Source organism: Pristiophorus japonicus, chromosome 18 (assembly GCF_044704955.1).
Source record: "Pristiophorus japonicus isolate sPriJap1 chromosome 18, sPriJap1.hap1, whole genome shotgun sequence".
Taxonomy (NCBI): domain Eukaryota; kingdom Metazoa; phylum Chordata; class Chondrichthyes; family Pristiophoridae; genus Pristiophorus; species Pristiophorus japonicus.
In genome coordinates, this window is record NC_091994.1 from 110,295,869 (window position 1) to 110,311,566 (window position 15,698).

Here is a 15,698-nt window from a genome sequence, read left to right on the forward strand (position 1 = left end):
GAGACCGAACAACACGGACACAGGGTGTAGCTACAAAAGCGATGGAGGTTTTGGTGACTTGTTTGTGTTGCTTGCCCCCTTGGCTGGTGAGCAAAAGGGATTTATCTTCAGCGTTTCGAGTGCTGTCGGGATGTAAACAATGTGCCTCATTTTTCCCCCTGATCTGCAGCGGCGATGTAAAGAACTGAAAGCCAAGGGCCTGCTATTTGTTGGGAGCGGTGTTAGCGGTGGTGAGGATGGAGCCAGATACGGACCGTCTCTGATGCCTGGGGGTAACAAGGAGGCTTGGTATGTCCACAGGAACTCGGTTCTGATTACCGTTGCTCATCCTTTATTTTAAAACTTTTTTTAAAAAGAAAATAATCTCTACAATGAGTATTTCGGCAGTTGCTGCTCACGTATTTGGAAATAAGATTCTGAAATCAACTTAGTGAAGACAAGTGTAGGTCCCTTGCAGTCAGAATCAGGTGAATTTATAATGGGGAACAAAGAACTGGCAGACCAGTTGAACAAATACTTTGGTTCTGTCTTCACGAAGGAAGACACAAATAACCTTCCGGAAATACTAGGGGACAGAGGGTCTAGTGAGAGGGAGGAACTAAAGGAAATCCTTATTAGTCAGGAAATAGTGTTCGGGAAATTGATGGGATTGAAGGCCAATAAATCCCAGAGTACTTAAGGAAGTGGCCCTAGAAATAGTGGATGCATTGGTAATCATTTTCCAACATTCTATTGACTCTGGATCAGTTCCTATAGACTGGAGGGTAGCTAATGTAACATCACTTTTTAAAAAAGGAGGGTGAGAGAAAACAGGGAATTATAGACCGGTTAGCCTGACATCAGTAGTGGGAACAATGTTGGAATCAATTATTAAAGATGAAATAGCAGCACATTTGGAAAGCAGTGACAGGATCTGTCCAAGTCAGCATGCATTTATGAAAAGGAAATCCTGCTTGACAAACCTTCTAGAATTTTTTGAGGATGTAACTAGTAGAGTGGACAAGGGAGAACCAGTGGATGTGGTGTATTTGGACTTTCAAAAGGCTTTTGACAAGGTCCCACACAAGAGATTAGTGTGCAAAATTAAAGCACATGGTATTGGGGGTAATGTACTGACGTGGATAGAGAACTGGTTGGCAGATAGGAAGCAGAGAGTCGGAATAAACGGGTCCTTTTCAGAATGGCGGACAGTGACTAGTGGGGTGCCGCAGGGCTCAGTGCTGGGACCCCAGCTATTTACAATATACATCAATGATTTAGATGAAGGAATTGAGTGTAATATCTCCAAGTTTGCAGATGACACTAAGCTGGGTGGCAGTGTGAGCTGTAAGGAGGATGCTAAGAGGCTGCAGGGTGATTTGGACAGGTTAGGTGAGTGCGCAAATGCATGGCAGATGCAGTATAATGTAGATAAATGTGAGGTTATCCACTTTGGTGGCAAAAACAGGAAGACAGAATATTATTGAAGGGTGACCGATTAGGAAAAGGGAGGTGCAACGAGACCTGGGTGTCATGGTACATCAGTCATTGAAGGTTGGCATGCAGGTACAGCAGGCGGTGAAGAAGGCAAATGGCATGTTGGCCTTCATAGCTAGGGGATTTGAGTATAGGAGCAGGGAGGTCTTACTGCAGTTGTACAGGGCCTTGGTGAGGCCACACCTGGAATATTGTTTCGGTCCCCTAATCTGAGGAAGGACATTCTTGCTATTGAGGGAGTACAGCGAAGGTTCACCAGATTGATCCCTGGGTTGGCAGGACTGACATATATGAGGAGAGACTTGATCAACTGGGCTTGTATCCACTGGAGTTTAGAAGAATGAGAGGGCTTCTCATAGAAACATATCAAATTCTGACTGGATTGGACAGGTTAGAGGCAGGAAGAATGTTCCCGTTGCTGAGGAGTTCCAGAACCAAGCATCACAGTCTAAGAATAAGCCATTTAGGACCGAGACGAAGAGAAACTTCTTCACTGAGTGGTTACCCTGTGGAATTCTCTACCACGGAAAGTTGTTCAGGCCAGTTCATTAGATATATTCAAAAGGGAGTTAGATATGGCCCTTACGGCCAAAGGGGTATGGAGAGAAAGCAGGAAGGGCACTGAGGGAATGATCAGCCGTGATCTTATTGAATGGTGGTGCAGGCTCGAAGGGCCGAATGGCCTACTCCTGCACCTAATTTCTATGTTTCTATGTCATTAAAACCCATCTGGATCACTAATGTCCCTCAGGAAAAGAAAATCTGCCGCCCTTACCCGGTCTGGGCCTATATGTGACTCCAGACCACAGCAATGTGGTTGACTCTTAACTGCCCTCTGAAATGGCCCAGCGAGACACTCCGCTGTATAAGGCGGCTCACCACCACCTTCTTGAAGGTAATTAGGGATGAGCAATAAATGCCGGCCTTGCCAACGACACCTACATCCTGTGAATGATTTTTTTAAAAAGCCGATTAAAGGGGCCACGCACCCAAAATAACTATCTGGAGGCAGCGTTGTCTCCGGCACGCTTTGATTCGCTGGTTGCAGAATACAAACCCTGTGGTCTCCCTGTTACTGGATGGACTGAAACACGCTCCGTGTCCTGGCTAACTCCAATCAAATCACTTTTTTGTGTTTGACCTCCTTGTTCAAGGACTGCCATCCCCCTCGGAAGGACAGTCTGGAGCAGCTGACTGGGAGGATCGCTCTGCTGATTTGCTGGGCCACCGTGATGTCACACGGCTTCAGCCCCTCCCTTCCCCACATTGGGGAGATTGTGTTCCTTGCAGGACCGCCTGGGTAAGGTGCACATGCAAGGGGACGTACCCCCGGGGAGGGGGGTAACGATCGGAGGGGAGTTATTCCAGGGCTGGGGAGGAAATGACCTCCACTGTCCTGATAAATTGGCCCTGACATTCTGGTCGGAGGCTTCCCGCGGCGGGTGCCTCTGACCACAAAAATATTTACAAAAGTACCCGGTAGTCCCGGAGGAACGTAGACTTGCGCTCCAAGGCCCAGATGCACAGCCCAGCGCAGGGGCCCATGTATTCCAGGAGCGTGTGTGCAGCCTGGGATCACATGGGCCGGACCAACCAATGGAAATGGTGTGTCCCCATTCACAGTAATGGGGAGTTCCATTTGTATGGAGATCACCGTTTCTGGGACCCCCCCTAAAAACACATTTAAAATAAATAAGAAAAACACTTCAGATATTTAAAATTAATTGAAATTGAATTTAATTCAATGTTTTAGGCAAAAGTTAATTTTTTGAATTTAAAAAAAAAAAATTATTTTAATAGGGGTAAAAATAAACTTCCCTCAATGGACAGTATTTTTAATAAAGTTATTGGTCAAATGTTATTTTTCTATTTTTTTTAAACTCTTGTGTTGGTAAAAGCTGACGTAAGGCCTGATTTACCGCTCGTAAGAGTTTGAAGGACATTCCTTGGGCAGGCGTTGGGCAAATCTCCGCCCGCAAAGGCCCGTCTCCCGGGGATGTGTGCGATCTGTCAAACAGACCGGATTTTGGCGCATGCACGTCGCGCGCTTAAACCCAGAACTTGCGGGGCCTCATCGGGCGCGTGCGTGCGCACATAGTACGCGCCTGTAGAGACCGCAATGTTTGGCGGTAGAGGTTGGAAAGAATGTGTGCATTCCCGAGATCTCCCATGTGCAACTTGGGTAGCAATGAGCTGTGGTTTGAGTTCACTTTTTTTTTTCTTCCGAGAGCCCTAAAATTGCTTGTCTGTGGGGGGTTGTTCGCAACTTGGTGAATTGCAATCTTTCGCACATCATCGTGCGCTCAGCCTCGGTAAATTGGCAATGGGAAGGCAGCCTGACCAACTCTGGCACGCACCCCTTTCAGAGCGGCGTGGGGGAAGCCGGAGAGACGGACCACCATTTGCTACCCCAGTTGTGGGTGACCACGGGGAGGCCAGGGGCAAGCGAGAGGGAGAATGAGAACGTGAAATTCTGATTATATAATTTTTTTAAGTAAGCACACGAGTGTAGAATGGTGCAGTGTCAGTTGTGTGGGGCGGACTGGTTGGGCCGGGTGCTCTTTACCTGTCCGCCATTGTTCATTGTTTATAGGTTTATGTGTAACCTTCAGGGCTGCTGACCGAGGGCCGTGCGGCTCTTTGTCGGCCGACGCGGACACGATGGGCCGAAATGGCCTCCTTCAGCGCTGTAAGTTTCTATATTTCTATTGTTCGACCTCAACAAAGCATTCTCTAAATTAGGGAGCACTTCATTCACACAAAGTACAACATGGCGTTTAATGCATCACTGTACCTGCTGGTTAGTGACGAACAAGGGCCCTTCAGTTATTGCCAAGTACGGACTGTGTGGTGTCTAATGCATAATTCTGATTCATAATGTCTTTAAAAAGACAACTGCTCCTGTGCACTGATGGGCGAGTGTGAAGTTTAAATCATTGAATGTGCTGATGGTGTGTTGCCCTTTGCAGGAGGGGCGCGCTCTGTTTCATGTGTCTGGCAGTTTTCAGTGTCGGTGATTTGTTGAATGATTTGAGTCTTCCATTAGTTGTGGATGCAATGCTGCCTTTTGGGCTATGACTTGCTGAGTCAGCATTGAGTTCTGCTTTCCATCTGACCCACAGGCCTCATATCAAGGACATCTTCCAGAGTATCGCTGCCAAGGTTGGAACTGGCGAGACCTGTTGTGACTGGGCAAGTCTGCATTCACTTTTTTTAAATTTTGAGATCAAATGTTAATAGGATAAAATCGAGTGTTGTACCATATCCTGAAGCTGAACTCACCGGAATAAAAATGGTCAGTGCTGGAAATGAGCAACTGGCCAGTTGGTGTCTGACAGGGAAAAGTCGAGGCTTTGGGTGGGGCTCTGATCATCATTCTCCCCCTGACTGACTGGCTGGGCACTCCCGGACTCTGCAACATTTCAGGGTTTTTTTTAATTAAACTTTTTGCTGCACTGGTTGCGATTGATGAGAAAGAAAGACTTGCATTTATATAGCGCCTTTCTCAACCACCAGACATCTCGGCACTGTACAGCCAATTAAGTACTTTTGGTACAATGCTGTCACTGTTGCAATGTGGGGAAATGAGGCAGCCAATTTGCGCACAGCAAGCTCCCACAAACAGCGATGTGATAATGACCAGTTAATCGATGGAAAAATATTGGCCCTGGACACCGGATCTTCTTTGAAATAATGTCGTGGGATCTTTAATGTCAGCAGATGAGAGCAGATGGGGCCTCGGTTTAACATCTCATCCGAAAGATGGCCCCTCCGACAGTGCGGCGCTCCCTCAGCACCGCCCCTCCGACACTCCCTCAGCACCGCCCCTCCGACAGTGCGGCGCTCCCTCAGCACCGCCCCTCCGACAGTGCGGCGCTCCCTCAGCACCGCCCCTCCGACACTCCCTCAGCACCGCCCCTCCGACAGTGCGGCGCTCCCTCAGCACCGCCCCTCCGACAGTGCGGCGCTCCCTCAGCACCGCCCCTCCGACACTCCCTCAGCACCGCCCCTCCGACAGTGCGGCGCTCCCTCAGCACCGCCCCTCCGACACTCCCTCAGCACCGCCCCTCCGACAGTGCGGCGCTCCCTCAGCACTGCCCCTCCGACAGTGCGGCGCTCCCTCAGCACCGCCCCTCCGACAGTGCGGCGCTCCCTCAGCACTGCACTGTGGGAGTATAGGCCCAAATTTTTTGTGCTCAAATCGCTGGAGAGGGACATGAACCCACAACCTCCTGACTCGGAGTCGAGCATGCTGCCCACTGAGCCACGGCTGACACTAGCTGGACTTGGAATAAGGTTTTGTAACTGACTTTTGTCTGTGTTTGGATTGTTGAGTGTCTGTCAAGTGCTGGAACATCAGCTTGGATCAGTCATGACTCTTGATGCACAGCCTTGCCCAATACCGTGAACTTTGAATGAGGTTAAAGTGTTACAGCATTTTAAAATTTACATTGAACATGTGCATATTCTGTGTTTACCATTTTACATAAACTAGAGGTGTTCCAAAACTCGGCTGCCTTGTGTCCTAACTCGCACCGTCCCGCTCACCCAGCACCCCCTGTGCTCGCTGACCTACATTGGCTCCCGGTTAAGCAACGCCTCGATTTTCAAAATTCTCATCCTTGTTTTCAAATCCCTCTCAAACCCCGCCCCCCCCGAGATGTCTGCACTCCCCTAATTCTGGTCTCTTGAGCATCCCTGATAATCGCTCAACCATCGGTGGCCGTGCCTTCTGTTGCCTGGGCCCCAAGCTCTGGAACGCCCTCCCTAAACCTCTCCGCCTCTCTACCTCGCTTTCCTCCTTCAAGACGCTCCTTAAAACCTAGCTCTTTACCAAACACCTGCCCTCATTTCTACTTGTGTGGCTCAGTGTCAAATACTTCATCTCCTAACACTCCTGTGAAGCACCTTGAGACATTCCACTATGATTAAAGGCGCTATATAAATACAAGTTATGTTTTTGGTTAAACCAGTTTCATGTTCTATACTCCTTTCTCAAAATTGTTCAAGATTGTAACGTTAAATGCGCAGTTCTGCTTCTTGAGCTGTGGCAGCGCTTTGTGGCTCTCTGAATGCGGGCTGGATGTAGTCGGGCTGATCTTTGTTCTGCCTCTCAGGTGGGGGATGAGGGAGCCGGCCACTTTGTGAAGATGGTGCACAATGGCATAGAGTACGGAGACATGCAGCTGATCTGTGAGGCCTATCACCTGATGAAGGATATTCTCCACATGGACCATGCCGAAATGGCCCAGGTTAGCCCGGCCGGCCTGCGCGGTATAACTCTGATCCCAGGATCATCGCCCAGTTCACGCCATTCTCTGGAATTTCAGATTGTGACCCAGTGTTATCGGCGCCGCTCAATTTGAATATAAAATGTTGTCCTTTTCTTCGTGTGTCCAGAGTATGAAGAGTGGCATCGGTCGTCTGGTTTTTATTAGAGGCTGTAGTAACTTACAAGCCCAATTGTAACATGTTTAACTTTTATATGGCATTTGAGATTCAGTTATAGAATTAAGTTAAGTGGGGGTGGGGGAGATCCCAGTCTGTTGTTTATAAGAATGAGAGGTGATCTCACTGAAACATATCTGATACTGAAGGAGATTGACAGGGTAGATGCTGAGAGGTTGTTTCCTCCGGGCTGGGGAGTCTAGAACCAGGGGTCACAGTCTCAGGATACGGAGTCTGAGATGAGGAGAAATTTCTTCATCCAGGGGATTGTGAATCTTTGGAATTCTCTACCCCAGAGGGCTGCAGAGGTTCAGTCGTTGAGTATATTCAAGACTGAGATTGATTAATTTTTGGACTCTAGGGGAATCTAGGGATATGGGGATCAGGTGGGAATGTGGAGTTGAGATCGAAGATCAGCCATGATCTTATTAAGTGACGGAGCAGGCTCGAGGGGCTCCTTTTATGTATGTTTCTGATCAGAACGTGGTTTTGTTCCACCTCAGGTGTTTGAGGAATGGAACAAGACGGAACTCGATTCATTCCTGATTGAAATCACAGCCGATATCCTCAAATTCCGGGATCCTGCTGGGAAGCCCCTGCTGCCCCAGATCAGAGACAGTGCCGGACAGAAGGGCACAGGAAAGTGGACTGCGATTTCTTCATTAGAGTTTGGGGTGCCGGTCACACTTATAGGTAAGGCAGAGTCGGTTTGAGCAGTGCACCTTTACTGAGCTGCGGTCCGTGTAACTGGATGTACTTTATATCGCGGGCCCTGTAGTTTCGGACGAAAACGTGTGCAGACTGGGGAGCAAGGTCTGCAGCCTTGAAAACACACACTGAAGACCTCTCTGTTTTTCGGTGGGTAACTGGCCTGTTGAGATACTTCAGTCCAAAAGATCAACCATGAAGCTCTTGGAACAGCACCTCATCTTTTGATTGGACACTTTACAGCCTTCTGGACTCGACCAAGTTCAACAATTTCAGACCATAACCTCGGCCTCTCTCTTTCCAGACAGCCTGTTGATTTGGCCATTCCCATTTACACCTCATCTAGACCAATCTTTAGTTCCTTTACATGTCCCATTACCATCTCCTTTTGTCATTTAATATCTCCCGCCTTCCACCCTGTCACACTGTCCCCTTTGTTCTTTCCTCTCTGCACTTGCTTAAAACCTGTTACATTGCTAACTTTTTCCAGTTCTGACAAAGGGTCATGGATCTGAAACTTTAACTCTTTGTTCCTCTCTCCACAGCCGCTGCCTGACCTCCTGAGATTTTCAGCAGTTTTTAAAATTCTGATTTCTGGTTTCCAATGTCCATGGAGTGCTCTTTACAAAAGAGAAGTCCGATCGAGGTCTTTAAATTGCTGGATGGTTCGATCAAGTAGACATAGAAAAGATATTTCCACTTGTGGGAGAATTCAAAACTAGGGGCCATAAATATAAGATGGTCAGTAATAATAAACCCAATGGGGAATTCAGGAGAAACTTCTTACCCAGAGAGTGGTGAGAATGTGGAACTCGCTGCCACAGGGAGTGGTTGAGGCGAATAGTATCGATGCATTTAAGGGGAGGCTGGATAAGGATATGGAGGAGAAGGGAATAGAGGGTTATTCTGGAGGGGCGAGAGGAGGCTCGAGTGGAGCATAAACGCCAGCATGGACTGGTTGGGCCGAATGGCCTGTTTCTGTGCTGCAGACTCGATGTAACCAGAACTATCTTTGTTTATTTGTTCAGGTGAGGCTGTCTTTGCAAGATGCTTGTCTTCCCTGAAAGATGAACGGTTAATTGCTGGCAAGCGGCTATCGGGACCTAAGGAATCAGAATTCTGTGGGAATAAAAAGATATTCCTGGAAGACATACGTAAGGTGGGATTGTCAAAGGACTGTTTGAACTAAGTTTGTGACGTGTGTTGTATTTAGGTAGACGTTGGTCTGAAACCTGAATGTCGATGCTGGACATTAAGCGGGGATTTACCGTGCAGCTTCTGTAAGGACGCTGATAGAAACATAGAAAATAGGTGCAGGAGTAGGCCATTCAGCCCTTCTAGCCTGCACCGCCATTCAATGAGTTCATGGCTGAACATGAAACTTCAGTACCCCCTTCCTGCTTTCTTGCCATACCCCTTGATCCCCCGAGTAGTAAGGACTTCATCTAACTCCTTTTTGAATATATTTAGTGAATTGGCCTCAACTACTTCCTGTGGTAGAGAATTCCACAGGTTCACCACTCTCTGGGTGAAGAAGTTTCTCCTTATCTCGGTCCTAAATGGCTTACCCCTTATCCTTAGACTGTGACCCCTGGTTCTGGACTTCCCCAACATTGGGAACATTCTTCCTGCATCTAACCTGTCCCGTCCCGTCAGAATTTTAAACGTTTCTATGAGGTCCCCTCTCACTCTTCTGAACTCCAGTGAATACAAGCCCAGTTGATCCAGTCTTTCTTGATAGGTCAGTCCCACCATCCCGGGAATCAGTCTGGTGAATCTTCGCTGCACTCCCTCAATAGCAAGAATGTCCTTCCTCAAGTTAGGAGACCAAAACTGTACACAATACTCCAGGTGTGGCCTCACCAAGGCCCTGTACAATTGTAGCAACACCTCCCTGCCCCTGTACTCAAATCCCCTCGCTATGAAGGCCAACATGCAATTTGCTTTCTTAACCGCCTGCTGTACCTGCATGCCAACCTTCAATGACTGATGTACCATGACACCCAGGTCTCGTTGCACCTTCCCTTTTCCTAATCTGTCACCATTCAGATAATAGTCTGTCTCTCTGTTTTTACCACCAAAGTGGATAACCTCACATTTATCCACATTATACTTCATCTGCCATGCATTTGCCCACTCACCTAACCTATCCAAGTCACTCTGTAGCCTCATAGCATTCTCCTCGCAGCTCACACTGCCACCCAACTTAGTGTCATCCGCAAATTTGGAGATACTACATTTAATCCCCTCATCTAAATCATTAGTGTACAATGTAAACAGCTGGGGCCCCAGCACAGAACCCTGCGGTACCCCACTAGTCACTGCCTGCCATTCCGAAAAGTACCCATTTACTCCTACTCTTTGCTTCCTGTCTGACAACCAGTTCTCAATCCACGTCAGCACACTACCCCCAATCCCATGTGCTTTAACTTTGCACATTAATCTCCTGTGTGGGACCTTGTCGAAAGCCTTCTGAAAGTCCAAATATACCACATCAGCTGGTACTCCTTTGTCCACTTTATTGGAAACATCCTCAAAAAATTCCAGAAGATTTGTCAAGCATGATTTCCCTTTCACAAATCCATGCTGACTTGGACCTATCATGTCACCATTTTCCAAATGCGCTGCTATGACATCCTTAATAATTGATTCCATCATTTTACCCACTACTGAGGTCAGGCTGACCGGTCTATAATTCCCTGTGCTTTCTGTTTTTAAAAGGGGGAGTGATGGGCTGCGTGGGCTCAGCCCGGTGGATCTGGTGAAGAACTGACTGCGTAGGGGTTTAACCCCCACTCTGTTCTGAGCTAGTTAGCCTCCGATGGGGTGCTGGTAAGCGTGTTACAGGTTGGGGAGGGAAGGGATGGTTATTGCTGCTGGAAGTGCCTGTGTGTGGATGTCTGAGAGCAAGACTGTGATGACTCGCGTGGTGGAATAGCCTGTCGAGGCCCAACAAATAAATGCCCAATTGGGCAGAGTACCAGAGGACGACCTGCACCGTACAACAGAAAGGAGTCTGCATTTGAGAGAGGAGGAAGTAAATGAGGAAAGAGTGCATCAAATCCATAAAGGGCTAGGCTGGTTTGATTCCCTGCAATGCACATCCCTGGCTGAGAGGCGGGAGTGTCTGTATCAGAGCCGCTCTGTTAGTGGGAGAAGGTGCATCCAAGCTCTTGTGCTTGATCCAGAAGTGGAATCAATTTCAGCCTTGTGGCATCTTAACTTTCAAGGCAGTGAAGACATTTTCAGGCAGCAAAGTGCCATAGTCTGGAGATCAGCCACTCTCTGTATCTATCGTGATGTTACTATGCTTCTCCAATTCAGTACATGCCTTGTGGGAATGGGATAGACTCTTGTCTTCCCCTTTATTCCCCCCCCCCCCCCCACAACAGCCTGATAAAGCACATGTACTTTAATGTACAACCCACCTTCTGATATTGTGCAGCAAAGGAAGTTACTGATTTAATTATAGATAATGACCTTTTTTTTAAATTATAAAGTGCTGAGTTTCTTTTCCTCCCCCGGTTCCAGGCTCTCTACGCTTCGAAGATTATCTCCTATGCCCAGGGGTTCATGCTGTTGAGACAAGCCGCTAAAGAGTTTAGCTGGTCTCTGAATTACGGAGGCATCGCACTGATGTGGAGAGGTGGCTGCATTATCAGGAGGTAAGGGATGCACTCGATACGTAGCAACTTGCATTTCTATAGTGCCTTTTAGAGCAAGGCGCTTCACAGTAGCGTTATCGGACACATTTTACACCGAGTCTCATTCGAATAGGTGAGCAAAAGCTTGGTCAAAGAAAGAAAGACTTGCATTTATATAGCGCCTTTCACAACCACCGGATATCTCTAAGCATTTTGCAGCCAATGAAGTGCTGTAGAAGTATAGTCGCTGTTGTAATGTGGGAAACACGGCAGCCAATTCACGCACAGCAAGCTCCCACAAACAGCCATGTGATAATGAGCAGAGAATCTGTTTGGTGATGTTGATTGAGGGATAAATATTGGCCCCAGGACACCGGGGATAACTCCCCTGCTCTTCTTCGAAATAGTGCCATGGGATCTTTTACATCCACCTGAGAGAGCAGACAGGGCCTCGGTTTAACGTCTCATCCGAAAGACGGCCCCTCCGACAGTGCGGCACTCCCTCAGTACTGCCCCTCCGACAGTGCGGCACTCCCTCAGTACTGCCCCTCCGACAGTGCTGCACTCCCTCAGCACTGCACTGGAGTGTCAGCCTGGATTTATGTGCTCAGGTCCCTGGAGTGGGACTTGAACCCACAACCTTCTGACTCCGAGGCGCGGGTGCTGCCCACTGAGCCACGGCTGACACGCAAGGTAGGTTTTGAGGAGCATCTTCAAGGAGGTGAGGTTTAGGGAGGGACTTCCTCCATGAGGTGCAATTGTACATAGAATGCTGGTTACAAGGTGTTGCATACATAAGTGTCTATCGCCACCAGAGGGTGCATCCCAACATCCCTTAGGAGCACTGCATATAAGCAGGCCTCCCATGCTGTGCCAGCACTCTGAAGTCAGAATAAAGAGACTACTGTCACACTTGCTCAAGTCTACAGTACTCGCTTTATTTGAGACATAACGGACACCTTCTTCATACTGTGGATCGTTGCAACTTTAAAAATGAAATTCGATCACTGACCAATCTGCTTTGCAAGTCTGAATTTTTCTTCAATGTGAAGAGTTATTGGAGGGCTGTGATTTTACACTTGCGGAGGGCACAGATCTTCAGATGAGTCCATGGCTCCTTGGGATTGGCAGATTTTTAACCTGCAGCCAGCACACCATGCGAGCCACGACTCAAATATTCAACATCCTTTGTTGCCGTACAGATAATTTCTAATAGTGTTTCTGCAACACTTGCACCACTTGCCTTCGGGTAGCTGACTCTGTCCCCGAGGTTAGGGCCGCAGCTCTCTGGGGACAGAGCAATGTTCGCAGGGGATTCTCCGACACGTGTCGGGGAAAGAAAGCACTGTTATCGGGACATGTCCGTAAAGCTGATTGATTTTTTTAAAATCTTTTTCAGCATCTTTCTGGGAAAAATTAAAGATGCATTTGATGGAAATCCTGAACTGCAGAATCTGCTGCTGGATGAATTCTTCCTGAAGGCTGTCCAGGACTGTCAGGTATTCACACAAACAATTCACCGGAATAATAAGTCTGAAAATCTATCAGACTGTTATTTCTATTTTAATATTTAAACTATTGTAATCTAAAAGTTCTATAAATGCACTCTGGCAATCTCCCTCTGTTTCTTCATTCCATAATCAAACGTACCACCGACATTGCTCCAGTTACACACTCAATGCTGAAATCAGGTATGTTCCTAATCCAGTCTTTTTATTGCTTGGATTCATTGAGCTGTGCCTGTCTTGAATATTAAAGAAAGAAGGACTTGCATTTTTATAGCACCTTTCAGGATGTCCCAAAGTGCTTTACAGCTGGAGACTACTGGATTAACCCCTAGTAAGTTGGATACTATTTTATAGGACGAGGTGTCTCCCGCCGAGGTAGAGCTGCCCCTTTAAGACAAAGGATTGTAGATATTTCCGATGCAAGCAGTGAAAATCGCTGTACTTTTTTTGGAGTGTAGTCACCTATTGTAAGGTCGGAAACTTGGCAGCCAATTTGCACACAGTAAACTCTCAAACAGCAATGACCAGATAATCTGTTTTTTATTTTGTTATGTTGATCGAGGGATAAATATTGGCCAGGAACACCGGGGATAACTCCCCTGCTCTTCTTTGAAATAATGGCCATGGGATCTTTTACGTCCACCTGAGAGGACAGACAGGGCCCCGGTTTAACATCCCATCCGAAAGACGGCACCTCCGACAGTGCGGAACTCCCTCAGTACTGCACTGGGAGTGTCAGCCTAGATTTTTGTGCTCAAATCTCTGGAGTGGGACTTGAACCCACAACCTTCTGACTCCGAGGCGAGGGTGTTGCCCACTGAGCCACGGCTGACACTGGCAAATGTTAGTTTTTTTGCAAAAAGGAAGCCATTTGTGCGATGGGAGAACCACAAACCTGGAGTGTAAATCTCTATCTCTGTGATCTCTTTCAGCCTCTCTGTTTTTAGTTCAGATTTCCAGCATCTGCAGTATTTTGTAAATCTCTCTCTCTGTCTCTGTCTCTGTCTCTGTCTCTGTCTCTGTCTCTGTCTCTGTCTCTGTCTCTGTCTCTGTCTCTCTCTGTCTCTCTGTCTCTCTGTCAGTAACTGTGGGACAAGAACAATCTCCCACTGATCCACATCGTGGTGCAGAGAATCTGCCCGATTAACCCTGAATGTTGTGCCTGCAGAAATCGTGGCGGAGTGTGGTCAGCATGGGTGTACAGATGGGCATCCCCATGCCGTGTTTCAGCACAGCTCTGTCCTTCTATGATGGTTACAGGCACGAAATGCTTCCAGCAAACCTTATCCAGGTAAGGAAGCCAGAATAATTGAACCATCATTGGCAGAGCTTCCCTTCAGCTTTATTGCATTGCGTTTTGTCCCTAACTCAGTCCTGTGTATTTGTGCTGCCCTCTAATTGATGACACATGGGGAGGAGAGAAAGGGGGGGGAGGGAAGAGGGGTGGGGTGGGGGGGGGGGGGGGGGGAAGAATAATAATAAGAGGGGGGGGGGGGGAAAAGGAGGAGGGAGGGGAGAGGGGGACGGCAGAGGTGGGGGGGACGGGAGGAGAGGTGTGGGGGGGGGGGAGGGAGGAGAGGTGTGGGGGGGGGGGGGAGGGAGGAGAGGTGTGGGGGGGGGGGGGGAGGGAGGAGAGGTGGGGGGGGGGGAGGGAGGAGAGGTGGGGGGGGGGGGAGGGAGGAGAGGTGGGGGGGGGGGGGGGAGGGAGGAGAGGTGGGGGGGGGGGGGAGGGAGGAGAGGTGGGGGGGGGGGGAGGGAGAGGTGGGGGGGGGGAGGGAGGAGAGGTGGGGGGGGGGAGGGAGGAGAGGTGGGGGGGAGGGGAAAGGGAGGAGAGGTGGGGGGGGGGGAGGGAGGAGAGGTGGGGGGGGAGGGGAAAGGGAGGAGGTGGGGGGGGGGGGAAAGGGAGGAGGTGGGGGGGGGGAAGGGAGGAGAGGTGTGGGGGGGGGGAAGGGAGGAGAGGTGTGGGGGGGGGGAAGGGAGGAGAGGTGTGGGGGGGGGGGAAGGGAGGAGAGGTGTGGGGGGGGGGAAGGGAGGAGAGGTGTGGGGGGGGAGGAGGAGAGGTGTGGGGGGGGGAAGGGAGGAGAGGTGTGGGGGGGGGGGGGGAAGGGAGGAGAGGTGTGGGGGGGGGGGAACGGAGGAGAGGTGGGGGGGGGGAAACGGAGGAGAGGTGGGGGGGGGGAACGGAGGAGAGGTGGGGGGGGGAGAAAAGGGAGGAGAGGTAGGGAGGAGGGGTGGGGGGGGTGGAGGAGAGGTGTGAGGTGGGGGGGGGGGGAGGAGAGGTGGGGGGGGGAGGAGAGAGGTGGGGGGGGTAGAGGAGGGAGGAGAGGTTTGGGGGGGGAAGAGGTGAGGTGGGGGGGGGGATGGGGGAGAGAGAGAGAGAAAAGGGGATGGGGGGGGAGGAAGAGGTGGGGGGGGTGGAGTTGAGTTGGCTGAGCAGGTCTCTGAGCGAGCTTGCTGGTTGGTTGTACAAGGGTGGCCACTGATTGGCTGAGCAGGTCTCTGAGCGAGCTTGCTGGTTGGTTGTACAAGGGTGGCCACTAATGCGACGATCCGTTTACCCGCAGGCACAGAGGGATTACTTTGGTGCCCACACATACGAGCTGCTGAGCAAACCTGGGACTTTCATCCACACCAACTGGACCGGTCATGGTGGGAACGTCTCCTCTTCTGCGTACAGTGCTTGAGCTGGTCCAAATATTGTCCTGAAATAACATTCCACCGACATTGATGTTTTTAAAAAAAAAAATACTGTAGTTTTGAATATTCTTAATTCTAGTGTTCCCGGTCATCCTGCCCTGCTGCTGAGTTTGGAACTGTGGCGGATGAGCTCGTGGATTGTAGAGAAGATCCAAGGTTTTGGTTGGACTAACAAACTTTTCCTCAATAATAAAGCCTGTCTAAACTGTGACCACAA

General features: G+C 49.3%; 1 protein-coding gene across 1 annotated transcript in view; it reads left to right on the forward strand.

The window, feature by feature from the left end:
- pgd (phosphogluconate dehydrogenase) overlaps nt 1-15,698 on the forward strand; it is a 31,547-nt gene extending 15,849 nt beyond the window's left edge. Inside the window, exons 5-13 of the mRNA XM_070860559.1 lie at nt 170-288; nt 4,599-4,668; nt 6,594-6,728; nt 7,428-7,617; nt 8,661-8,791; nt 11,164-11,297; nt 12,676-12,775; nt 13,953-14,075; nt 15,349-15,698. Coding sequence (XP_070716660.1) covers nt 170-288; nt 4,599-4,668; nt 6,594-6,728; nt 7,428-7,617; nt 8,661-8,791; nt 11,164-11,297; nt 12,676-12,775; nt 13,953-14,075; nt 15,349-15,468 — 1,122 coding nt within the window. The 3' untranslated portion in view covers nt 15,469-15,698. The remainder of the gene's footprint in view (nt 1-169; nt 289-4,598; nt 4,669-6,593; nt 6,729-7,427; nt 7,618-8,660; nt 8,792-11,163; nt 11,298-12,675; nt 12,776-13,952; nt 14,076-15,348) is intronic.